The following is a 27,298-nucleotide window of genomic DNA, read 5'->3' as shown; positions in this document are numbered from 1 at the left end:
GTGGAACTCAGCTCAAACCTAGCTCATCACTATCTCATGTAATTAAACAACATATGGGAAGCTGGAGTACTGCTGGGAAGAGCTATTGTGGGAAATGGTGAGTTTTGAATGTAGAATGAGACACCATGAGGAAGATAAAGAGCAAGTCAGCCCTATGACTATGGTTCTTATATTATGGTCAACCTTGTTGTTTGCAGCACTCTTTTAATAGCCTGGAAATGGAGAATTTCCTCACTGACTGTCCTTTCTTTTACAAATACTGTTTTTTTCTCTTTGTATTTTACTTTGGGTACATACTAGCAGCACTGCCAAATACAACATGCTCAAAATAGCAATCTCCAAGCATCTGGGGATGAATCTTAAAACCAAAACTACATTCTTACATTTATTCCTCTAAAACAGAGGTGTGAGGTTAAGCTACAGAAACTCACATGATCAAGTGAAAGAACTGTACATTTCTGCTGCATAGGTGAGGAATAGTTTGTACTTAAATGTAAATATTGCTTAACTTCCTTTTCCAGGCTTTTGTTTGTTTAAGCTATCTTTGATTAATTTAATTAAAACAAAAAAGTAAACATTTTGCTTCCTTGGAAGGTTTTGTTACTTTTGTTTAGGAGAAAAAAGGTAGGATAAATAAAAACCCTCTTTCATACTGACCTATAAGAAGGAAACCAATAGGTTATAAACACAGACTTCGGACTTAATTCAAGGGAAATAAGCCAGAAAACTCTTTCAAAGATAGTGTTTACGTATATATAAATGCACCCTGCTTGTCAAAAGTATTTATACAAAAATTAAGACAACTGTTAATTCTTGAGCATTATAAACAAAAATGCAACCTGTTTTCCAAGTCAGTTCAGCCAAGACTTATTTCAGATCATTTATATTACTGAACATCCCTGAAAATTTGTAACTTAGTAACTTAGTAAACTAATGAATCACAGTGGAGTCTCAACTCAGACAACTGGCAATGTAGATGCAAGTCTGAAGATAAACTGAATCAGCAATGAACAATGAGCAGATCATTTCAAACATAAAAAATGTTCTAGCCACACAGGTTGCATTCATATCCCCTTGATAAACATCATTTTTATTAGGCTAGCTCTTCAAATTTCCACTCACAGTAATGCTTTATAATAAAAAAAAAACAAACCCTCACTGTAATATTCATTTTGGAAAGGGGATTTAGTGGTGTATTTTTGTATATGTGCTTAACATCCTAGTACATGTAACAAGTAGTCTCCATTTTCAGGGTAAGTGTGAATAGATTTAAGCTCTCCTTTTTGAGACAACATTTGTCGTAAGACAGTACTTTCTGTGCAAACTGGATGGCAGCTGATTTTTTTCCAGTCAATATGAGGTTTCATAATCAGTTCCTGTTATAGGCATCAACCCTTCATTCATTCAATCATAAAAATGTGACTTACCAGAAAAGGAAAATAGAGTCTAAAGGCACAGAATCACATGGCTGCTCTACTAGGAGTCTGTAAACAGAGAATCATTTGAATTTAGGAAATCCAAATCTAGGAAAGTAAAAAGGCATCTGAAGCAGGCTTTTATCTAGCCAACTTCATTAAAGATCCAAAAGGTTTTGAGGTCTACAAAGTATGAAGTAAAATACCATATTTCAAAAAGCAGTAAGGCAAATAGTATACTCTATTTCAAAAAAGTTACAATGGTAGTGTAGGCATACATAGTATAACTTAGTTACAATGCACGGTACTGTTTCTACTACATAGCCCTATAACTGTTTCCTTTCTATGTAAACGGAGATTAAGTCAGGATTCTAGGTGAACACAAAATCATCCTTGTACCACCATCTAACACTGGCAACAGTTCTTCAGCAGCAGCAATGTTTGCTCTGCTGCTTGAGTCACATTCATCTGACGAAAGTCCACAAATCAAAGTTCAGAGATTAAACACTGTCATACTTGTGAAGAGCTTCTTCTAGCTTTTGTGTCACCTTTTGAAAAAAGAGTATTTGTTGTTGCAAGAAATGCTGCATCTGTGATCTAAAGTCCCTCACACGAATTTTGTGGAAATGATTAATTTCTGCTAGGGTCGCAAAAGAAATAATGTTACAACGTTCTTGAATGCCCTCAGCTTTTTGGAGCTCCATCTTCCCCTCTTCCACATGTCGCTTGCTCTCCTTTACTTTGGTAAGGGCTCCTGTGTAAAGAACAAAACAAAATAGTTGAACTGTGAGGACAATGTAGACTTAACTACTGTACTTTAACAAGTGATTTAATAACAACAAGGATTCATAGAAGGCTCATTCTAAATGTATTTATATGTGTGCATATATATATATGAATGAAAAGGAATAAAATAAAAGCTTTTTCAGATCAAAAATCACAGAACAGTGAATCTTGTTAAAAAAACCCAATTTTTTTAAGGGTCTAGCTTGTAAAAGTTAGTAAAACATGCCTATTTCACAATCTTAAAAATCAGATGGTGTCCTTCGGAGAATATCTGATAAATATACCAGCAGTGGAAAAAAATGAAAGCACTAGAAAACTAGTCAAATCAATTTAAGCCTACATAAACAGCAGAAAAATAGCCTCATTCAGAAATCAGACTTTGTGAAACATCACAACTTTTCACAATCTTTGTGAAACATCAAAAGGAGATCTGAACACACAAAATCTTGCTAATACACCATTCTGCTTTTACGCTACAGATACCCAAAAATTAATTATTGAGTACTAGAGAATCTAAAAGTTTATTTGAAAGTTGAAGACATCCAGGTAGAGCTAACACAATCTTGTAAGAGCTAAAAGAAACACAGAGCAAAAGAATTGACAGTCCTCCTCCTCCAAAAAGCTAATTAACGCACACACATGCTACAAAAACAAAATATCACCCAAACCAGACTCACCCAAAGCAGACAGCATATGAATGCGTCTTAGACATTTATGTTCATGTCTCAATTTCCCATAAGAGCAACTTCTTTGCCTTAAATATTATATACATATTTTATTCATATAACTAAAACCAGTAAGACCAATAAAGCTTTTATCTTCGCACAAGACGTTAGTGATATCACATTTTTCACAGCCTTTATGATACACTTAACTTACTTGTTCTTTCAACTATTTGTAATGTCTTAACTAACTGTCTCCTTTTGTATTACACTTCTTACCATATGTGGGGGGGTGATCCTGGCTGGATGCCAGGTGCCCACCAAGCTGCTCTATCATTCCTCCTCCTCAGCTGGACAGGGGAGAGAAAATATAACGAAAGGCTCAGGGGTCGAGATAAGGACAGAGAGAGATCATTCAACAATTAGTCACAGGCAAAACAGACTTGACATGGGGAAAATTAATTTATTACTAATCAAATCAGAGTAGGATAATAAGAAATAAAAACAAATCTAAAACCACCTTCCCTCCACCCCTCCCTTCTTCCCGGGCTCAACTTCACTCCCAATTTTCACTACCTCCTCCCCCTGAGTGGCGCAGGGGGATGGGGAATGGGGGTTGGGGTCAGTTCATCACACGTTGTCTCTGCCGCTCCTTCTCACACTCTTACCCTGCTCCAGCATGGGGTCCCTCCCACAGGAGACAGTCCTCCACAAACTTCTCCAATGTGGGTCCTTCCCACGGGCTACAGTTCTTCACGAACTGCTCCAGCGTGGGCCCCTTCCATGGGGTGCAGTCCTTCAGAAGCAGACTGCTCCAGCATGGGTCCCCCATGCCAGCAAACCTGCTTCAGCGTGGGCTCCTCTCTCTCTCCACGGGTCCACAGGTCCTGCTAGGAGCCTGCTCCAGCACGGGCTTCCCACGGGGTCACAGCCTCCTTCGGGCATCCTGCTCCGGCTTATCTGCGATAACATATTTAAGAAGGGGGGAAAAACTGATGTGCAACAGCAGCCGGAAGAGAGGAGTGAGAATATGTGAGAGAAACAACTCTGCAGACACCAAGGTCAGTGAAGAAGGAGGGGGAGGAGGTGCTCCAGGTGCCAGAGCAGAGATTCCCCTGCAGCCCATGGTGAAGACCATGGTGAGGCAGGCTGTCCCCCTGCAGCCCATGGAGGTTAATGGTGTAGCAGATATCCACCTGCAGGCCATGGAGGACCCCAAGCCAGAGCAGGTAGATGCACCTGAAGGAGGCTGTGACCCCGTGGGGGATCCACGCTGGAGCAGTCTGTTCCTGAAAGACTGCACCCCGTGGAAGGGACCCACACTGGAGCAGGGGAAGTTGAAGAGTCCTTCCCCTGAGGAGGAAGGAGCGGCAGAAATAACGTGTGATGAACTGACTGCAACCCCCATTCCCCCCATCCCCCTGTGCCGCTCAGGGGAAGGAGGTAGAGAAAATTGTGAGTGAAGTTGAGCCTGGGAAGAAGGGAGGGGTGGGGAGAAGGTGGTTTTAGATTTGGTTTTATTTCTCATTTTCCTACTCTGATTTGATTGGTAATAGATAAAATTAATTTTCCCTAGTGGAGTCTGTTTTGCCTGTGACAGTAATTGGTGAGTGATCTCTCTCTGTCCTTATCTTGACCCATGAGCATTTTTTTATATTTTCTCTCCCCTGTCCAGCTGAGGAGGGGGAGTGATAGAGTGGCTTTGGTGGGCACCTGGCATTCAGCCAGGTTCAACCCACCACAGATGTATTTCAAAACAAAAGCAGAATTATGGCAGCCCTAGAAAAGGCTAACACACATTTTAGGGAAAAGAAACAGGAGTCACCTCCTAATGCATATTAGCTCAAGGAAACCTCCCAACCTCCGGCTGAATACACATCTGGGATAAATATCTGCCACTGCACTGTTCCCAGAGGGATGGAATACATAATGGTTTTGTTTTTTTTTTTTTTTTTTAGCTCCAGCTCTACGGATTCTGTAAAGACTTGCCCATACATTTAAAGCTTCTGGACCAATGAAAAGACCTTCTGTCAGGAGATCATGTTCCAGCGATCAGGACTAGCTTTCAAACAGCGAAGAGGGCCTGAATCAAAGAGACTGCAAAAAGGTGTGCTGCATCTATTTCTGTTCTTAAAGGTGGAGAAAAGCAGATGTGAACGCTGTTTTTCATTGCCCAAAGACTGATGTTAAACACAGTGGTGCTCACTGAATGCTGCTAAGGGCTTAAGAGAAACTGGCAGGTTTCAGTGCTTGTTTTGAAGTATGAGATTAGACAACACAAGATGATATAAACACATTTAACAAGGGACATTTATAGTAATGTGCTAGCAGCCAAGAAGACAGGGACAATGTAAAATTCCTGCTAGAAATAAATACTTCTAAGTTGTGAAACACACAATACAAACAGCAACTTAATAGGTGCTGAGGAGTTATCAGGAAAAAAAAAGAAGTGCATTTGAGTCAGTAAGCTGGACATGCAAACATGAGGTTGCAATGGGGCAGGAAAAGGCAAATACATTCAGGAAAATTAAATAAAAAAAAATCCTGAACCTGAGAACACTCGGGTTTCGGTCAAGCAATATATTTTCCCATCACCTTCAGTTTTTTACAGTAATAAATGCTTTAAGATTGTGTGAACAGTCAACTAAGGGTGGGTTTGAGTCCATACTTGAGCTTGTACTTACTTCCCCCCCCAAACTATACATATGCATATATACATGTAAACCCATGCTGATGCATATGTGTCTCCAAGCTCTCCAATTGCATGGTATGATCAGCCTACCAGCAGCCAGCCCTACACTGGTTCTTCACACTTAGTGTACATGACATAAGCCCAAGTTGCTGCCTGCAATATAACCAGAAGGAAAAAGTTTCAGGGCTCAGCTCATGAAGACTGCAATCAAGACTGCTCTTCACTCAACTCCTTTGTCTTACTTGAAGCTAGGTCTCCCCCACACCTGCCAGCATGGGCGATCAGAAGCTGAAGAAGAGCAGGTACCTGCTAAGGGTGTACCATCTTCCCACTGCCCCACTTCCACCTCTCCCCAAAGTACCTGAACATCAGCTTTGGAGTTTTGCATACAGCAGTCAGGAGCAAAACTTCAGCTGTGTCTTTAGTTACTAATCCAAATAAAGACAAACCTAGAGAAAGGGAATTCTTTAGGGCAGGAGCCCTTTTTTGCTCTTTATTTGCACAGTGCTTAGTACAGTGGACATCTGTTCCACAGCTGGGCTTGCTCAATTCTTAAAAAACACAAGCAGTAATTAATGATACGCTTCATAACTGTATCACTTTTTTTCTGAAAAACATCTAAGCAACTGCTGTAGCAGCAATGATTTAACTGCATACAGTAATATTGCACATGGGATGAAACACAAAGAAGCGTCGGCTCAACATTGCTAGAATGCAGCACTAAGTATCTGTTGAAGTCAGGGAGGTCTGCAATTCACAGTCAGTCACTCTCAGGAACGTGTATCATCCATTAACTCACCAATATATCAATGTCTTCAGTATCTCAGACCAAAATACTGAACTTAAAAACTTACCCAGCTTATAGGAGCCAACGCATTAATTTTTTAAATCCTATATAATTGTAATGCCTTTATCACTGCAGTTATTCAAATATTTCTTTCACTTTAGTGATTAATTATGCTAAAACAGAGCAAATAGATTTCTTTCACTAGTAGTGAGATAACAGTTTACATGTATGTCAGTTATGATTACTACAACACTCTTTCTTTCAGCAAATACCCATGTTCTTGTTACTCTATACCTTGAGTTAAAGAATTATTGCAAAACAACTGCAAAGAGAATGAGAGAAGACATGGGAGACAAAAAAAACATTAGTCTTGTGGTTCTCCTTGATATATTACAAAGAACGTTATTTTCTGAAATATATTTTTAATGGAGCTGGGGGAGGGAGGGAGGGAGAGTGAAGCAGTGAGCTGGGTGCCAGCCCAACAATATGTGCTGCTCCTCACGTGACGGACGGCTCTTTGCCTTTCCCCGGACAGCTTCGGCACTGCCAGGAGGGAGGTGAGCGCGGGCTGGCACACCGCCGGGGCTGCTGGTCATGCTGCAGGTGAGAAGCAGTAACCGTTCCGAGGGACGGAAACGTGGCACCTGGCCACGAGCTGCTCCAAGCACAAATCCGTACTTACTCTATTTGTAAACGCTATTCATAAATGATACTGAAAAAACCAACAGCCATAAAAATGGCAGAATGGAAAAAAAACCTGAGGAGGGTGATCGTTACAGCCTTGACATCAGTGTGGCAAAACCAAAGAGTGCCAGATTCCTGACCGCCACCTTTGAGAAATCCCCCAGCCAACAAGCTTCGGTGTGACAGCCTCCCCCAAAACTTTGTGTCAAAGTCCAAAGGCTCCTCTGAGAGATGGCTCCCTCACTGGGAAGGACAGCTAGGGTCAGAAAACACTGTGCTCCTTAAAGAAACTCCCAAGTTTGACAAAGAAAACCTTTCAGCAGTTGTACCTGAGAAATCTTGTGCAAATAAAATGACCTGGGACGTTGCTTTACTTTTATTACAAGACACTGTCTCTAATATGAGACACCATCTATGAAAAGAAGGGAGAAAACAATATATTCATCATGTTGCTTTTAGTGGCTTTCATAAAAGGATGCAAAAGCAGAAAATGAAATAAATTTACTTTTTCCTTACCAAAGAACCTAATGATGAGATTATTTAACTACAGCTCTTTGCTTAAAGATTTGAAAAGGCAAGCCCTGGGTAGCCCATGTACGACTCTTTCACTGGGCCACGTTACAACACACTGCTATGCAAGCAACAAGCCATAGTTTGCCCTTGAAACAGTTGATAACAGGAGGCGAGAGCAAGATGGCAAAATAAATGAAATAAACACTACAGAATTACCTATTACACCTACTGCCATGCATAACCCCATTAACAAAACAAAAAAAGCCCATACTGCTAGGTAACCGCATGTAAAAATTGTGCAAAATCAGATGGAAGATTTCCATTCAAATCTTGAATGCAGTGACTTTAAAACTAACGTATCTTTAGATGTACTGTACACAGACACTGTTTTCAGCAAACAAATGACCTTATTTCAGCCACTACAGCATGTTTAAATTGTGTCCATGAGTAGTTCTGACTTACAGGTACCTACAGTGATGTCTGAAAGGGGGCCTGTCAGGAATAATTTGATTTTAAAATCCAGCTACATTGTATATATTGCTGTCTATTATCACAAACATAGCTTTTTGCACCACAGCCTGAAACACAAACACTAGGTAATGCTGGTTTTGCCCAATTCTAAGACAGTCTGTGCTTTTCAGCACTCATATGTGTGGTGGTGCATCCCCCCCACCTTTTCTCTCTTCAACCGCTTTATGACCTGTCATGGTTTAACCCCAGCCAGCAACTAAGCACCACGCAGCCACTTGCTCACTCCCCCTACCCCGATGGGATGGGGGAGAGAATCAGAGGAGTAAGAGTGAGAAACACTCCTGGGTTGAGATAAGAACAGTTTAATAATTGAAATAAAGTAAAATAGTAATGATAATAATAACAATATAATAATAATGATGATGCACAATGCAATTGCTCACCACCTGCCGACTGATACGCGGACAGTTCCCGAGCAGCGATCGCTGCTCCCCCGGCCAACTCCCCCCAGTTTATATACTGAGCATGACATCATATGGTATGGAATAACCCTTTGGTCAGTTTGGATCAACTATTCTGGCTGTGCCCCCTCCCAGTTTCTTGTGTGCCTGGCAGAGCATGGGAAGCTGAAAAGTCCTTGACTAGCATAAGCAGTACTTAGCAACAACCAAAACATCAGTGTGTTATCAACATTCTTCTCATCCTAAATCCAAAACACAGCACTATGCCTGCTACTAGGAAGAAAATTAACTCTATCCCAGCTGAAACCAGGACACGACCTCAAGAATTCCTGCCAGACCAAGACCTTGTGTAGTGAGTTGGTCAGTTAGGTGCCCCTTAATTGTACCAGAAACTCCTACATGGTTGAAGCGGAGACCAGCCTTGTCCTTATCAGAAAACTCTTACATGGTTGAAGTGGGGAGTGAGAACAATCAGTTGCCCCTGACAGCTTTGAAACAGAGCAGTAATTACTGACCCAGATCGTGGCTCAGATGGAGATTTACAGTGACTAAAGCCAATCATCTCACGATCCTATCAAACAGCAGTCCTAAGTGAGGCCCTTTGAGCTCTCCTGGACTGCAGCGGGCTGCACCAGCACCTCCCTCTGAGCAGGACTCCTCTCAGAGCTAGCAAACTCTTAAAGTTTGCTAAAATCGGAGGTCTATTGCCGAAGACCGACAGTGGAGCCTGGGCTGAAACCCTTCACTCCTCGAGGCTCAACCGTTGGCCGTTGAGAAATGCCAAGAGATTCAACATGAATATTCCACTGAACTCGAGGGAAATTTTTAACAGGTATACCATTTATATATATATATATATGTATTCATGTCTGTCATGTCTGTGTGTATGCATGTGTGAATCAGTGTAAGTAGTCTGTAAATGTACGATTTAATTTCAAAGTGAGTCTTATACTGCTGCATTATCCTTATTCCTATAAACCATTGACGAAGTCTGAGACTAAGATTGGACCTAGCTGCACCTAGACTCCTCTCTGAGAAGGAGTTTAGAAAGCAAGGGGGTCTATTCTGAACCTCATGACTCAACGGGAGGGTCCTCCTTATCCCCTACATACGCAATCCCTTTATGAATCATTCCAACTCAGTGTGATTTAATTTTCCTTTATGCACTTCCATGTAGTAATAGAGTGAACCTTGCCATCTTTGAATCTGTAACTAAGTCACTGTTTTGATCAATTTTGTCTAATCACTTTGTTAATCACTGATGACTGAGTGCTATTAAAATATCAGAATCAAATCCTGCGATTTGCTACAAGTAAATTCTAAACTGCTACTAAATCAAACTGTGTCAAGTCACTCATTCACGATAATTTATTGTGCTGTTATCTTGGTCACAAACACAGTGACTTGGGCGTCAAGCACTCCCTGTCCACACCTGGGCCATCTGCTCCCTGAATTGTATACCAGAACGACTCAGCACAGATTGTGGCCAGAATGTAAAATACTGACTAAAGCAAATCATCTCGAGATCCTATAAATAGCGATCCAAAAGGGAGACCTTTTGAGCTCTCCGGGACCGCAGCGGGCTGCGTGATCCAGTATCTCCCCCTGAGCTGGGACGCCTCTCAGGGTAGATTTCGCAAGGATTGAAGGACTGTCCATTGCCAATTTTGTGAGGTTCATTGACCATCTGTTGATGAATGCTGGCACATAAAAGTGAGCAATTAATGAAACTCATGAAAAGAGAAATTTTAATCACAGGTTAACCTCGGGGGTGGGGTGGGGTGTGCAATTTGACTATATATACATATATATTATCCTTATTCACATAAACTGTTGACCAAGTCTGAGACTAAGATTGGACCTAGCCGCACCTAGACTCCTCTCTGAAAAGGAGTTTAGAGAGCAAGGGGGTCTATTCTGAACCTCATGACTCAACGGGAAGGTCCTCCTTATCTCCTGTATCCACGATCTCTCTGTGAATCATTCTAACTCGAGTGTAACTTAATTTTCCTTTGTGCACTTCTTCCATGTAGTAATAGAGTGACCCTTGCCATTCTCGAATCTTTAACTAAGTCGCTATTTTGACTGTAACAAATTCCATCAAATTGCTCTTTTAAATTGGCTGATGCTTAAGTGTTGTTAAGAATTATACAACCTAATTCTGTGATCTATCTCAAAAATATTAATAAATCTTAGATTGCTGCTAAACCAAAGCCGTGTAAAAAAAAAAATCATATTCACGACAGCATATGAGCAGAAATGTCTCCTCTGGATCTGTAGAAGACAAATATAAGTCACGGCCAAAATGACTGCAAGCATCATTATGGTAACTTCTTCAAAATTTTCTTGAGATTCATGGAATGTGGGTGGACAGGAGAAGGCAGGGAAGACCACATATCAATATCCATATACCATTATCAAGAGAAGCAAGTATAAATGCAGGTTCCACCTACTCATGCATCCCTACTTTATTGGGGTGCTATGAAAGACCTGCTTTTGGATGTTGTTCTCTGTTAGGCTGAAGGGAAGCAAAGAGCGAGCACAATTTATGGCATTTGCTTGTCCATCATCATCTGCTTAGCTCCGCTACTGCCCTAAGATGAGCAAATATAACATGCATAGACACTTTACATAAATTCATATGAAAAGAGTCAAGATCCAAATGAAATGCAGATACCGCTCCACTCTTTCCCATAGTGTCCTTTAAATGCTCTCTCTTAGAAATCTGAATGCTGCTGAAAGGGCTAAACCTCTGACAATACCCGACTCATATAGTTTTAGTTATTTGCTGAAGCAGAGTAGATAAATAGGACAGATATTTCAAAGAATGTGACTCCTTGTCTGGCACAATTAAAACAGATCTTAAGCTCATTAGGCTTACTAAAGCACTGATAACATAGACTCAGGACACCTGTGCCACGATGAGCACTCAAGGAACTGGTTTCTTAACATTCCAAGGCCAAAGGACTGATGAGCTAATTCAATGATGATATATATGGACAAAGGAGGCCCAAAGTTCAACCAGTGGACAAGTGAGGAGGACTATCGGAGACCACCGGAGGACCCCCGAAGACCACCAAAGAGGACGACTACACCTGTGGATTGGACATTTGCATATGCTAATGAGTTCCAGGAAATCTCATGTTTATGTATATGAATTCTCAGAAACCCTGTGAATATGTATGACTTTATAGTATATAATCTTTGGAAGTTTGCCAAATCATTGGAGCACTCATGGTGGAACGATCCCCAGTGCTGCCCAGCGCTGTAATAAAGGATGCCTGCTTAATAGTAACTTTGTTGCTATTGAGTTTTATTTCGGGAACTTTCTGAATACTCCGTTTCCTCCTACGGAGAGGTTCAGACTTTGAGGAATAGTATCCACAAATTTTGTATCACTGCAGTATCTCTGTAAATACAAAAAGAAATAGACTCCTTGATGCAGTAAAAAATATGCAAGGTAAACCATCATTAATGTAACCAATTAAAATATATTATATAATTCAAAAGCAGAACATGTGAACATTATAATAATATAATGCTATATTCACATTTGTCGTGGTTTAGCCCCAGCCAGCAACTAAGCACCACACAGCTGCTCACTCACTCCCCCTACCCCGGTGGGATGGGGGAGAGAATCGGAGGAGTAAGAGTGAGAAACATTCCTGGGTTGAGATAACAGTTTAATAATTGAAATAAAGTAAAATAGTAATGATAATAATAACAATATAATAATGCTAATAACAACAATAATATACAAAGCAAGTGATGCACAATGCAATTGCTCACCACCTGCCGACCGATACCCACACAGTTCCCGAGCAGCGATCGCTGCTCCCCGGCCAACCCCCCCCAGTTTATATACTGAGCATGACGTCATATGGTATGGAATAGCCCTTTGGTCAGTTTGGATCAACTATTCTGGCTGTGCCCCCTCCCAGTTTCTTGTGTACCTGGCAGAGCATGGGAAGCTGAAAAGTCCTTGACTAGCATAAGCAGTACTTAGCAACAACTAAAACATCAGTGTGTTATCAACATTCTTCTCCTACTAAATCCAAAACACAGCACTATGCCTGCTACTAGGAAGAAAATTAACTCTATCCCAGCTGAAACCAGGACAACATTATATATAAGAAATGCTAGATATTATATATCATTACATATGTTAATTTAAAATTGTAAATACAAAAATTTTATTTAATTAATATATTAATATAGTACATATTATAATATAGAGAGAATATTATAGTATTATAAGGGCAGAAGAGAACTGTTTTCCTTTTTAGTAGGAAGGGATCTACTCCTTTGAGTTTGGACTTAATATAAAACTGCAAGCAACTTGAAAATGTAGTGTCATGATATTTGAGAAAATGGATCTTTCTTTAGTATACTGCCAGTTAGCTGGCATATAATGCATATAATGATTCAAAATGGTAAGTCTGAAAAAAGTAGAATAGCAAGTTGCTTTTTACCACAGGACAAAAATGCAATGTAGCATGAATCATAGCATGAATCTGCTTTTCACATTGTTATGAAAGAACTGCATGTAGGCATAAAGAGGGTAGTTCAGTTCATCATTACAGAAGTTGTCCACCCGTGATGTGTGCCTACCTAAAACAAAGGCTGAAACCATCTCTTCTTGCTCTGCTACAAGAACAATCACTGACAAGACCTGAACAGATTGTTTAAATGTATCTATTCTGTTACCAATTTCATGAGACATCCACTCCAAAACGCACTTTTCACTAGGTTTTTTTTTTTTAATTTTTAATTTAAATTCTCATGGCCTTCTCATGAAAGATATAAACAAGATTGTGTAGAAAGCATTTGCCATTTGTTTGCTCTAGTCTGCTGATAAAACTAATGTTTTGGGGGCTAAGCCAAATGTGATTTCATTGTTTTTTAATTAGAATTTCAAATTCTGTGCTATTTGAACCAGGCAATTTAAAATAAGTAAGGTACCAGCTGGATGAGTTTATACAGTCTGTGCACATTAACTTGGTATTTTAACTGTTTGTCGTGGTTTAGTCCCAGCCAGCAACTCAGTACCACGCAGCCGCTCGCTCACTCCCCCTACCCCGATGGGATGGGGGAGAGAATCGGAGGAGTAAGAGTGAGAAACACTCCTGGGTTGAGATAAGAATAGTTTAATAATTAAAATAAAATAAAGTAAAATAATAATAACAACAATATAATAATAATAACAGTAATAATAATATACAAAGCAAGTGATGCACAATGCAATTGCTCACCACCCGACAACCGATACCCAGACAGTTCCCGAGCAGCGGTCGCTGCTCCCCGGCCAACCCCCCCCAGTTTATATACTGAGCATGACGTCATATGGTATGGAATAGCCCTTTGGTCAGTTTGGATCAACTATTCTGGCTGTGCCCCCTCCCAGTTTCTTGTGCGCCTGGCAGAGCATGGGAAGCTGAAAAAGTCCTTGACTAGCATAAGCAGTACTCAGCAACAACTAAAAACATCAGCATGTTATCAACATTCTTCTCCTACTAAATCCAAAACACAGCACTATGCCTGCTGCTAGGAAGAAAATTAACTCTATCCCAGCCGAAACCAGGACAGTATCCACCCCTTATTCTATACCATCTAAGTCATGCACAGGCCCTCCCCTTTCCAATGTGTTCCAATTAATCACCACCACTTTCCCTATCTTGATATACACACAGATATCATTCCCTTCGTCTATGGCCCATCCCTCTAAAATGTCCATTGAGTTCATTTAGTCCATGACTTTGGGTTCCATCTGTCATCACAGTCTTTCAGAGCAGGAGAGGTGGTGTGCAGTGTTGGACTGTTGCATGCTGAAGTCAGTTCTCATTCCAAAATGGTTTCATCAAAGTTCATTTTCATTAAGCTGGGCAATTCTTACTGCAATACCATTGATGTGACATATAGCAATCATAATATACAGTATTATATACTTAATATTAACCTACTATATTATTATATTAACATGCAGTTAAGAGATAACATATAGTTAAGAGATAACATACAGTATTATAAAGCAATTAATATTATACAATTCAGTTCATTAGCTATTTTCACCCAAAATCAAATTCCCTTGAGGTACACATTGGGCTTCCCCATCCTTTCGCATCACCCACCAAGTGCACCCAGGTCCTTGAGCAAAAGCAATCCCACGAATGGGTTTGCCTTTGCCAGAGGGGGACGTAATCCAGACTGTCTTCCCCAGCATATTTTTCATGTGCACTACAGGAACTTTATCTCCTTCTACAGTACGTAAAAGTTTTGATTGGGCAGGGCCAGCTCGATTGGCAGATCCCCTGGTGTTGACTAACCAGGTGGCTTTTGCTAAATGCGTATCCCAATGTTTAAACGTCCCACCACCCATTGCTCTCAGGGTAGTCTTTAACAATCCATTGTATCGCTCAATTTTCCCGGAGGCTGGTGCATGGTAAGGGATGTGATACACCCACTCAATGCCGTGCTCTTTGGCCCAGGTGTCTATGAGGTTGTTTCGGAAATGAGTCCCGTTGTCTGACTCAATTCTTTCTGGGGTGCCATGTCGCCACAGGACTTGCTTTTCAAGGCCCAGGATGGTGTTCCGGGCGGTGGCATGGGGCACGGGATATGTTTCCAACCACCCAGTGGTTGCTTCCACCATGGTGAGCACATAGCGCTTGCCCTGGCGGGTCTGTGGGAGCGTGATGTAATCAATCTGCCAGGCCTCCCCATATTTATATTTCAGCCATCGTTCACTATACCCAAGGGGCTTGAACTGCTTGGCTTGCTTGATTGCAGCGCATGTTTCACACTCATGAATAACCTGTGCAATACTGTCCATAGTTAAGTCCACCCCTCGATCACGAGCCCATTTATACGTTGCATCCCTTCCTTGATGGCCTGAGGCGTCATGGGCCCACCGAGCTATAAATAATTCACCCTTATGTTGCCAGTCCAAATCCACCTGAGCCACTTCAATCTTAGCAGCCTGATCTACTTGCTGGTTGTTTTGATGTTCTTCAGTGGCCCGACTCTTAGGTACATGAGCATCTACATGACGAACTTTTACAGCCAGGTTCTCTACCCGGGCAGCAATATCTTGCCACAATGCGGCAGCCCAGATTGGTTTGCCTCTGCGCTGCCAGTTGCTCTGCTTCCATTGCTGCAGCCACCCCCACAGGGCATTTGCCACCATCCATGAGTCAGTATAGAGATAAAGGACTGGCCACTTTTCTCTTTCAGCAATATCTAAAGCCAGCTGAATGGCTTTCACCTCTGCAAACTGACTCGACTCCCCTTCTCCTTCAGCAGTTTCTGCCACTTGTCGTATAGGACTCCATACAGCAGCTTTCCACCTCCGATGCTTTCCCACAAGACGACAGGACCCATCAGTGAACAGGGCATATTGCTTTTCATTTTCTGGCAATTTATTATACAGTGGGGCCTCTTCAGCACGTGTCACCTCCTCCTCTGGTGATATTCTAAGGTTTTTTCCTTCTGGCCAGTCCATGATCACTTCCAAGATTCCTGGGCGACTGGGGTTTCCTATTCGAGCCCGTTGTGTGATCAATGCAACCCACTTACTCCATGTAGCATCAGTTGCATGATGTGTAGAGGGGACCCTCCCTTTGAACATCCAGCCCAACACCGGCAGTCGGGGTGCCAGCAGGAGCTGTGCTTCAGTACCAACCACTTCTGAAGCAGCTCGAACCCCTTCATATGCTGCCAGTATCTCTTTCTCAGTTGGAGTATAGCGGGCTTCGGATCCTCTGTATCCCCGACTCCAAAACCCTAGGGGTCGACCTCGAGTCTCCCCTGGTGCTTTCTGCCAGAGGCTCCAGGTAGGGCCATTCTCCCCGGCTGCGGTGTAGAGCACATTTTTAATATCCTGCCCTGCCCGGACTGGCCCAAGGGCTACTGCATGAACTATCTCACGTTTAATTTGTTCAAAGGCTTGTTGTTGCTCAGGGCCCCATTTGAATTCGTTCTTCTTCCGGGTCACTTGATAGAGAGGGCTTACGATCTGGCTGTAATTTGGAATATGCATTCTCCAAAACCCCACAACGCCTAAGAAAGCTTGTGTTTCCTTTTTGCTAGTTGGTGAGGACATAGCTGTTATTTTGTTGATCACATCCATTGGGATCTGACGACGTCCATCTTGCCATTTTATTCCTAAAAACTGGATCTCTTGTGCAGGCCCCTTGACCTTACTCTGTTTTATGGCAAAACCAGCCTTCAGAAGGATTTGGACTATTTTCTTTCCCTTCTCAAAAACGTCTTCTGCTGTGTTGCCCCACACAATGATGTCATCAATGTACTGCAGATGTTCTGGAGCTTCACCCTGTTCCAGTGCTGTCTGGATCAGTCCATGGCAAATGGTGGGGCTGTGCTTCCACCCCTGGGGCAGTCGGTTCCAGGTGTACTGAACACCCCTCCAGGTAAAAGCAAACTGGGGTCTGCACTCTGCTGCCAAAGGGATGGAGAAAAATGCATTAGCAATATCAATTGTGGCATACCACTTAGCTGCCTTTGACTCCAGTTCATATTGAAGTTCTAGCATGTCTGGCACGGCAGCACTCAGCGGCGGTGTAACTTCATTCAGGCCACGATAGTCCACTGTTAGTCTCCACTCCCCATTAGACTTTCGCACTGGCCATATGGGACTGTTAAAGGGTGAGCGAGTCTTGCTGATCACTCCCTGGCTCTCCAGTCGACGAATCAGGTTATGGATGGGAATCAGGGAGTCTCGGTTGGTGCGATATTGCCGCCTGTGCACAGTTGTGGTAGCAATTGGCACCTGTTGTTCCTCAACCTTCAGCAACCCTACAATTGAAGGGTCCTCTGAGAGACCGGGCAAGGTGGACAACTGTTTAATTTCCTCTGTCTCCAAAGCAGCTATACCAAAAGCCCACCGGTACCCTTTTGGGTCCTTGAAATACCCTCTCCTGAGGTAGTCTATGCCAAGGATGCACGGAGCATCTGGGCCAGTCACAATGGGGTGCTTTTGCCACTCATTCCCAGTTAGGCTCACTTCAGCTTCCAGTACAGTTAGCTGTTGGGATCCCCCTGTCACTCCAGAAATACAAATGGGTTCTGCCCCTCTATAGTTTGATGGCATTAGCGTGCACTGTGCACCAGTGTCCACTAGAGCCTTATACTCCTGTGGGTCTGACGTTCCAGGCCATCGAATCCACACAGTCCAGTAAACCCGGTTGTCCCTTTCCTCCACCTGGCTGGAGGCAGGGCCCCTCTAACACTGGTCACAGTATTCGCTGTTCACTTCCTGTAAATGTGAATCAAAAGTCCCCTGATCAAGGTCGGAAGTAAAATTAGCCCTCTTACTCTGTCTCGGGAACTGCTCACTGGAAACTGGAGCTGCAATCTTCCTGGGAGAACCGCCTTTCCTAATAGTTTTTCCTTGCAACTCACGCACCCGTGCCTCTAAGGTTGAGGTGGGTTTTCCATCCCACTTTCTCATGTCCTCTCCATAATCACGCAGGCAAAACCACAGGGTGCCCCGTGGTGTGTATCCTCTATATCCTCTCTCTTGAGCATAGGGACGTTGACTCCTAATGGCTGAGACACTGGTCCGTGCAGGTGGGGAGTAGGACAGATCCTCTCTGAGTTGTTGGAACTCTTGGCATATTTTTTCAGACAGTTTTTCCACAGCCGAGACACAGGCCCGTAGGGAGGAAGAGAGCTTTTCTTCGTAGTCCCGGAGTTGTCTAGCCACTTCATCCACCGTTGGTGCCTCGTCGTCTTTCCAGGCTAGTATTGCCAACGAGTTGGAATACGATGCTGGTGCGCTCCGTACCACCTTCCGCCACATGGATTGTGTGCACCTGACTTCATCTGGGTCTTTGGTTAACTGCTCATCATTCAGGTCACTGTAAATCACCTCCAGCACGCCTAATTCCCTCAGGTACTGGATACCCTTCTCTACGGTGGTCCATTTGCTTGGGCGGTATAAAACATCCTCCTTGAAGGGATACCTTTCCTTCACGCTTGACAGAAGTCGCCTCCAGAGGCTGAGCGGTTTTGCCCCTTTTCCAATTGCTTTGTCAATGCCCCCTTCCCTGGAAAGGGATCCCAGCTGCTTGGCTTCCCTACCCTCTAAATCCAGGCTACTGGCCCCGTTATCCCAGCATCGGAGCAGCCAGGTGATGATGTGCTCGCCTGGATGACGACCAAAATCTTTTCGCATATCTCGCAGCTCACTCAGGGATAGGGATCGGGTGGTCACCATCTCATTTATGGGTTCTTCCTCCTCTGGTTCTCGTGATGGCCCTGGTTCATCTTCATCCCTTACTAAACGAACTGATTTCCTTGTGTATTTTTTTCTTCTGTATAGGGGCAACTGATACCGGCGCAGGTTGGTTCTCTGGTTTAGCCGCAGTGCCTGCCACTGGGGTTGGAGTGGCTGCAGTACCTGTGGTGGGTGTTGGAGTAGCCGCAGTGCCTGTGGTGGGTGTTGGAGTAGCTGCAGTGCTTGTGGCTGTGGTTGGAGTAGCCACAGTGCTCATGGCTGTGGTTGGAGTAGCCACAGTGCCTGTTGTTTTGTCATCAGATCCAGAGACCCTCTCTTTCCCTTGAGGGTACTGAATAGTGTTGAACAGGGCTCTATAAGCATGAGCCAGTCCCCAGCATGTTGCAATGAGTTGTGTCTCTTTGGAGTTGCCAGGGTGAGAACATACTTCTTCCAAATACTTTACTAGTTCTTCAGGATTCTGCACTTGTTCAGGGGTGAAGTTCCAAAACACTGGAGGTCCCCACTGCCCTAGGTACTTGTGCATACGATCCCACACACCCTGCCACTCATAACTCTCCAGCCTTGGGGCAGATCTCTGGATGATATTCTTAAATTGCTTACTAACCTTTGTCAAAACCAAAACAATATTCCCAAGAAGTATCAATAGAAGTATCTTAACTGCCCAGGGATGTTCAAAATACTGAAAACTTTCTGTAATGAGGGAGGAAGCATTATAGAATAAGGTAATGAAGGTGCCATTCTGTAGTTCCTCCACAACAGACGTCTCCGAGGGAAAGGTATAATTGCTAACTCTCTCCATGAGGTGGTACCCGAAGTACAGTAATGACTTGTGTATAAAACCCAGATACAAAACCATGCTCAAGGTCAGGATTTTGATAAGGAACCTCCCAATCAAAACATCCTTAATCACTACAGAGCATAGCGCAATGCACAGACCAACACCAAGCTTTAACATGCACAGCCAAGAAAAGAACATGGTACAGATCAGATGAACTAATATCATGACCGGCAACTGTTAACAGACTCCTTAATACACTCTAGTTAATCTGTTCTTATCTCAAACCCTTCGGCCCCACGTTGGGCGCCAAAAAGGACTGTCGTGGTTTAGTCCCAGCCAGCAACTCAGTACCACTCAGCCGCTCGCTCACTCCCCCTACCCCGATGGGATGGGGGAGAGAATCGGAGGAGTAAGAGTGAGAAACACTCCTGGGTTGAGATAAGAATAGTTTAATAATTAAAATAAAATAAAGTAAAATAATAATAACAACAATATAATAATAATAACAGTAATAATAATATACAAAGCAAGTGATGCACAATGCAATTGCTCACCACCCGACAACCGATACCCAGACAGTTCCCGAGCAGCGGTCGCTGCTCCCCGGCCAACCCCCCCCAGTTTATATACTGAGCATGACGTCATATGGTATGGAATAGCCCTTTGGTCAGTTTGGATCAACTATTCTGGCTGTGCCCCCTCCCAGTTTCTTGTGCGCCTGGCAGAGCATGGGAAGCTGAAAAAGTCCTTGACTAGCATAAGCAGTACTCAGCAACAACTAAAAACATCAGCATGTTATCAACATTCTTCTCCTACTAAATCCAAAACACAGCACTATGCCTGCTGCTAGGAAGAAAATTAACTCTATCCCAGCCGAAACCAGGACACTGTTCAAACAAAGTCTAACAATGAAGTCATGGAAAGACGCTGGAAAGGCTGAAACATGTCCTTGTTTCAAAGGTGACTTGCAAAATAGAAAAATCAGCCAGCTTGTTTGGTTTTGATAATGTGCTTAGAGCTACTTTCTGGTTTTAGTCTACCAATTCTTGTCTTCCCTGTTTGGATGGAAGTCCTTTTAGCAAGACCTGGAGTTCTCTCAGCTGCAAGAGAGAACCATCTCACCATCTAGATTCTTCATAAGCTTCAATCTGAAAAGGTATTACATAGTTTTTGAAATAAAATTACTTCCTCTTTCTACAAAATAATTTTTACTTCTTCAGTATCTACACTGTCCTGCTACTCTCTAGCTGTCCACAAGGTTTTCCCAGTAGACAAGGCCTTAATACCTGCGGTGAGCAAGCACCCGTAAGAGCACAAGAGCTGACAATGTACTGCCTTTGGTCAAATCTATGGGTGTGAGCTCTGATCAAAACTTCTCCAGCCTGTTGGGACTAAATGGGCAGTCTGGATAGACTTTCTGGTGTGCAGTAATGCATGCAGTCTTTCCCATGGGAGGAACAGTTATACACTTCCTCTGCTAACAGCTGTTTTCGAAAGAAATCACTGGGATTTTATCAGCTATGAAACATCTCTCCATCATCGAATTTGTATGATATCAGGCTAACAGGTTTCAAAAGGTAACAGGAAAGAGAAACACATCATGACTGCATGAATCTTGCTCCTTTAGAAAGGTAAGGTAAGAAGAGATGGGGGAGGGAGAGGAAAGGAGAAAAAACAAACATATTTAAGACCACCCATGCATCTTTTAGGTAGACAGGACATAGAGGTCAAAATTTTTTTCCCTGTTTAATCTTCTTCAAGTAAGGCCATTGCTCAATTTTAGTCTTGATCATTGTTGTCCTCTGTGTGATTTACACACACCAAGGAAGCTATAATTTTATATAGTTTCTAGATTCTTTCATATTTTAGCCATATAAAAATCTCAGTTTCCTTCAGGTTACCTTCAAATACTGGGAGGTAATATTGGGTGATTCAGCAGCAAGCAGACAACACTACATCATTGCTGTAACAGCAATGGGGAAGCTGAGAGGGCAAGAAATACAACAGTCATCCTAGAGCAATCCATCCTTTTTCATCAAAGTCCTTAAACAGATGAAATGTAGGTACCCATCTCTTTACTGTTGTGAGGGTCATCTGGCTAGGATTACATGCCTAGCTCTTAGACAGTAAAGTTACCTGAGTTGAACCTCATGCAAAGTGTATGTATCTGAGGGATGGAGGGGAAAAAAAAAAAAAAGTGGATAAAGGAAAAATAGGGACAGAAAAAACATGTCTGCACAACAAATCTAAGAGACCAGAAAGCAAGCAAGAGAAGAGCACTGCTTTTAAATTGTGATATAAAATTTCAGGTATGAATTCTGACCAGTCTGATTTATTTATGAACACACATACCCCTCCCCCCCAAAAAATAATTCACTGAAAATATTATAGAGAGCTCCAGGTTTCAGTGCTGTTTGGAGTTTTTCGATGCTTGAAATTTTGATGCATTCCCACCTGGAATGTTTGGGGTTTTTTTTTTCCTATAATTTTGTAAGATATTCTAAAAACACTCCCAGCACATTCTTTAAACATTCTTTAGACATTTCTAGAATTAAGTTTGCTTCAGGTAAATAAGACCATTTGCCTAATTTTACTTTTCACAAATGGTGATCAAGAAGCAAAAGGGTCATTCAGATTTTTTTAAAATAATTCTTTTAAATCTTGGCATGAAGAGGAAATAGAATTGCTGCCTACATCTTAGAAAACATTTAGGCCACTTTCTCAAATCTGTTTTGCAAAAACCATAACCAAAAGTTTATCAAGTGTTAACATCATAATGTTAAGAGAAAGGAGAAATCTGGAAAGCAGAGACGAAACAGCAAGTTAGGCAGTATTTCTTCCACTTTCAGGAATCACAAGAGGCCAATTATAGTAATTCCTCAAACAAAACTTCAATGAAAGAAACCCCAAACCCCATAACTTCTCTACTCTCACTAAACAAATACCAAGACAAGATAGCCAGACCAGCATGAGCTACAGTACTAGCATACACTATCTCAAATTCTCACATGTGCATAAATTTTCTGAACCTGAACTTGCACAGGCCTGCAGTAAGCATTTATGTTGAAGATTATGTAAGTCAGAAGATCTCATCAGTTGAGTGAAGCTCTAGCAATTAATATTTAGGAATTATTTTGCCAAGAACGCCTAGGGAATTTCCACAAGCAGACCTTAAAAACACAGAAAAGAAGGCATTATCCATTACAAATGAAGATGAGAGGCTACTTTTCTTCTCAAATTTAAAGCAACTGAAACTAGTATTTCTTGAAAGATACATCAGTTCTGCAAAAGAAATGACAAAAGTGCAGCTTAGTTTTCAAGCCTACTAAACCAGAAGTTGGTCCTCAACTGGCATGTGGGAGTTCAAATCCTTCCTCTGTCTCTTCTGGAGCAGGAACTTCCAGCTCTTCCTTCCCTCACAGAAAATTCCTTAAACACTGGGTGCACAAGATGGAGGAGAGGAATCTTTTAAACTCTCCTACTGAAGTTATTGCCATTTCATAAAATACCTACTATATTAATAAGATAATAAGCAGTTTGAAAATATTCCCACAGTCCATTGGTCCACATGTTTTACACAAGTGACCAAAATGACAATCCCTTTCTGCATACTTCAGATCATGTATGATGTCCTCAACACAGGAGGCAGAAAGACCTGGACTCCAGAGCAATTAAAAGCACAATAGTTAACACATTTTCCTGCTGTTTCTACCACTTCTAAGGGCACTTTGGGGTCATTTTACTGCACAAAGAAGTTGTACACTAGAAAATAAAACACTGAAAGAAAGACACGTCAACTCTATTTTTCAGATGATCTATTATCACCAACTGATTTTTATTTGGTCTATACAATAATTCTCAAATACTGACAACTATCCCAGTTAGTAAATTTAAAAGAAAGCTCTTATGTTGTAAGAACACCAAACAGTTCATATTTTCATCTGAAGTTTACAATTTGGAACTAAAAAGTTATACCTTGCTACAAGTAACTCTTAAAAGTAATAAAACAGCGATATACTGGGTGTAAAAAACATCTTCCTCTCAGTTTTCTTCCAGTTTGCCTATTTTGTAAAGGGAACGACAACAACAAACATGTAACCCAGCTCTAACCCTATTCCTATGATGAACATGGACACTCAAGAGACCAGCATCTCAAGCCTATGCCATTTTCTGATGGCAAGTATGTACCAGGGATAATATTGTGTTGAAGACAGTGTTAGCTCAGAGGTGCTGGATCATTAACACCTGCACGCAGACTGGCTGTACGTTTCTCCAACCAGTTCCAGGACAGCGTTCTGGCACAAAATCAGCTCTACATACATCATGCTCATGCACTGCTCTAGTGGAAGCTCATTTAGATTAACTTTCCCTGGTTCAGCATGGTAAACCTAACAAATAAGTGCAAATTTAAACAGAACTATAAAGGAAACAGAGACATGCAAGTTGAAGGAAATATGGGTTGAGTCAAGCACGTATCTTATTATTCCCAATCCTCTCCTCAAAGTAAAGTCTCCAAAAATATTACAGTGAAGAACTCTATATAGTCTTAAAGCTTGAGGATATAGTATTTAAATAGTATGTATCATCTGCTGTTTTATTCCACCTAATATAAAAAAATCTTTCCCTTTGTTTTTTTTCCAGAAGCTTACAAATAATCCTATTAGTAGTTGACAACTCACTTTAAAATCCTCTACTCCCAAACACAAGGCATTACCAAAGTCATCCTTCTCTCCAAATTTAAAATACTTTAAAGTTGTTATTAGAACACAACGCCACAGCAGCTAACAGAACAACTCCTCCAAGGTTAGACTGCACACTTCTCTTTTCTCTTCAAAATAATATTGTTTAAGTTTCCACTCACAGTTTTCAAGATTCGACAGGAGAATGGAAATCTGACTTTGATGCATGTAATTTTAATGAAAGGGTTACTTTTTAAAATAACAACAAATTGTGCACTTTATACCAACTCTGCCGCCTCAGTTTTTCCCCAGCAATAATGCATACCTCCTGAAAGCCTGCCTTTCTGATCTGTTGAAAAAACTCTTCCAACTCTTTTATCATAAAATTCAAGGTACTGTTCCAGATGCAAAAACCTTGGAAATGTCACATAAGGGCACAAAAGACTGATTCACTGTGGGTGACAATTCAAGCTCTGCCTCTTGGGGTACAGAACACCACTTATTAATCTCCAAAATAATTTTCAATAAAGAAGCTCATGCATTTTCTTGGATAACTGTTACACACACTCATTTCTGTACAGCATATGTGATGTTTTCTTGGTCTCTTTTACAGCTCTAATCCCCACATATCCCTGATCATATATAACAGCAAAAAGAATGAATGATGGGCTAGTCTTCTCACAATGGTGAAGAATATATGAATAGTATTAACTTCACAGCTGGGAAATCATCTACACATATATAGTGCTACAAACTTCTATTTATCTAAACAAGTGTCGCTAGTTATATAGCAGATGATTCTTTCATTTTTGGAGTTTCTTTCTGTCTGATGGATCACAAAGCGCCATACAAACAGCAACCTGAACCTCAGAAGCATATTTCAGCTAGAAAGATGCCGAAAGGATAACAGGTGAGCAACATCTTTTTATGATAATAAGGGCAAAGGATAAACAACTCCAACTAAGAACATCGTGGCAGACCATCATCCTTACAAAGGCACCAAGAGAGTTTAATGCATGTCCAAACTGACAAACCCCAGCAGCTTTAAACATCTCATCTGAATGTCTGACACTGCAAAATGCACATACCACCATGCGCACCTCAAACATGGTGGTCAATCGGAGTATCTCCATCTTCAGATTACTTCATATTTATTATCTACTAGATCAGAGATTTAAGATACCTAACATACATCAAAGAGTAATAGATGCTTTCATACCACTTGATCTCCAGGGTTTGTAAACAAGCCCATTAATCTTTAATGTATCAGCAGTATAGGCAGATGTGGTTTCTTTCAGAGATACAAAGCCAAACACAGTAACCTCTGACCAATAAAATTCCCAACAACGTCTAGACCTTTGGCACAGAATGAAAATTGTCACTGATGTGTTTTTTTGTATTTTTAGCAACAGTTTACCTGAGTAAACACTGAAAGATTTAACCCAAGGCCAGCAAGCCAGATGCAGAGCAAATTTAGCCCTTTGTCTCTATATCTGTGTGCATACCACTGATACATAAAACTTCATCGTTTCAGAAAACACGTAAGGGTGTTACCTTTCTGGACGTGGATGATGTCTGGAAAGTTGGCCAAATGCCCCTGATACAGCGCTAACAAATCCATCACAGCATCTAGGTCCTGCCGGGGCTGATCTGCAAAGAGGTCCCCGATAGTGTCATAGGCTTCTGCAGTGAAAGCTATGGCTTGGTTGAGGCCAGCTGAAAAGGCCTGCTGGTCCAGCTCAAATGCCTGACTGAGGCACTTAAAGGAGTGCCCCAACTTCTGGTATTCCTTCTTGAAACCAGTGACTTGTTTGCGGGCAAACTCATTGGCCGTGTGATTAAGCTGCAGGGTGCTCTCGTCCATCTTCTTCGTGAAGGCTTTGAAGCCATCCACCTGGCTTTCCACCTCCTGCAAGTCCAGGCCAGCCCCAGGGCCAGTGGGGACACTGATGGTCAGGAAAAAGTTGGCACCCACCATCTCATCCTTCTCAGCCTTGCGCTTGCCTTGTTTCCAGGCCTTCTCATCTGTGCTGGGACAGGTGAGGAAATGCTGGAAGGCATCGCACTGAGCCAGCACAGGGTGGCTGCACATGTGGTCCATCCACCAGGCCAGGCCTTTGCGACGTTTGGAGATGAAGTCCTCCTCGAAGCGGCCAGTGGCCTGCTTCTCCGGCAAGTGGGGCACGGAGATGACGGGGAACTTCTCGGCCAGCCGCCCGTAGAGCCAGTCGAAGTGTTTGTAGCGGCGGTGCACCTGCTGCCCGGTGTGGCTGGGCACCAGCTTGTAGGCGATGTAGCTCTTCATGCCCTTGAACTTGGTCTGCTTGGTGGGGTCCTCAATGGAGCACTGGAAGGGATAGGGGTTCTCCTGCCACTCGGGGCCCCAGGGACCCAGCACCACGCACAGCTTGTCCCCGTCCTTCACGAAGCCCGATACCTCGCCCAGCACGAAGGCCTCCCCACCAGACTTGACAAAGGTGGAGAAGCGGTTGAGGTTGCGGCTCACTGTGGCCGAGCTCTTGGCGCTGCTGCCAGGCAGGTGCGGGTGGCCTGCCAGGTGGCCACCGCGGGAGCTCAGGGACAGCTCGGACCATGTGGACAGGCGGTAGCGGCCAGAGGCCTGGCCGCCCGCCACCTCGTAGTCAGGGTAGGAGCTGCCCAGGGCGCCCGGCTCATCGGCCACCGTGGAGCTTTCGTCCCAGTCGTCATCCCAGTCGTCATCGCTGCCCTGGCTGGGCTGGTAGGAACCACCGTAGGGCGCCGGCGGGAAGCGGTACCCGGCAGCGGGGGGCAGCGAGAAGGGCTCGGGCGCCGCCGCCGGCGGGGCCTGCTGTGTCGCCGGCTTGAAAGCGATGGGGGGCGGCAGCGGCTCGAAGCCGCCGGCGGGGAGGTTGGCGTAGCGGGCGGGCGGCGGCGGCTCGGCGGCCGGGGTGCGAATCACTTGCACGTAGGAGGCCGGGAAGAGGCCGCGGTCGCCGCGGCTGTTGACGCCCTCCAGCCAGCCCTCGATATCCTGCTCGCTGCAGAGGCTCAGCACCTCGTGCTCCTGCAGCGAGATCTCCCCCGGGTTCTCCGACCTGAAGTCGTACAGCGCCCGGGCCCGCAGCGCCAT

At 43.0% G+C, this 27,298-nt stretch overlaps 1 protein-coding gene across 1 annotated transcript; it reads right to left on the bottom strand.

Moving 5' to 3' along the window:
• Positions 1-1,915: 1,915 nt before the first annotated feature.
• Positions 1,916-27,298, bottom strand: LOC104034031 (sorting nexin-18). Its single transcript, XM_009486871.2, has 2 exons — positions 25,741-27,298; positions 1,916-2,169 (listed from the first exon to the last, which is right to left on the bottom strand). The coding sequence occupies exons 1-2, from the start codon at positions 27,296-27,298 to the stop codon at positions 1,916-1,918; spliced, it is 1,812 nt and encodes a 603-aa protein (XP_009485146.2).

Source organism: Pelecanus crispus, chromosome W, assembly GCF_030463565.1.
Source record: "Pelecanus crispus isolate bPelCri1 chromosome W, bPelCri1.pri, whole genome shotgun sequence".
Classification (NCBI taxonomy): domain Eukaryota; kingdom Metazoa; phylum Chordata; class Aves; order Pelecaniformes; family Pelecanidae; genus Pelecanus; species Pelecanus crispus.
The sequence above is the reverse complement of the archived record's forward strand: the minus strand, read 5'-3'. Positions and strand labels throughout refer to the sequence as shown.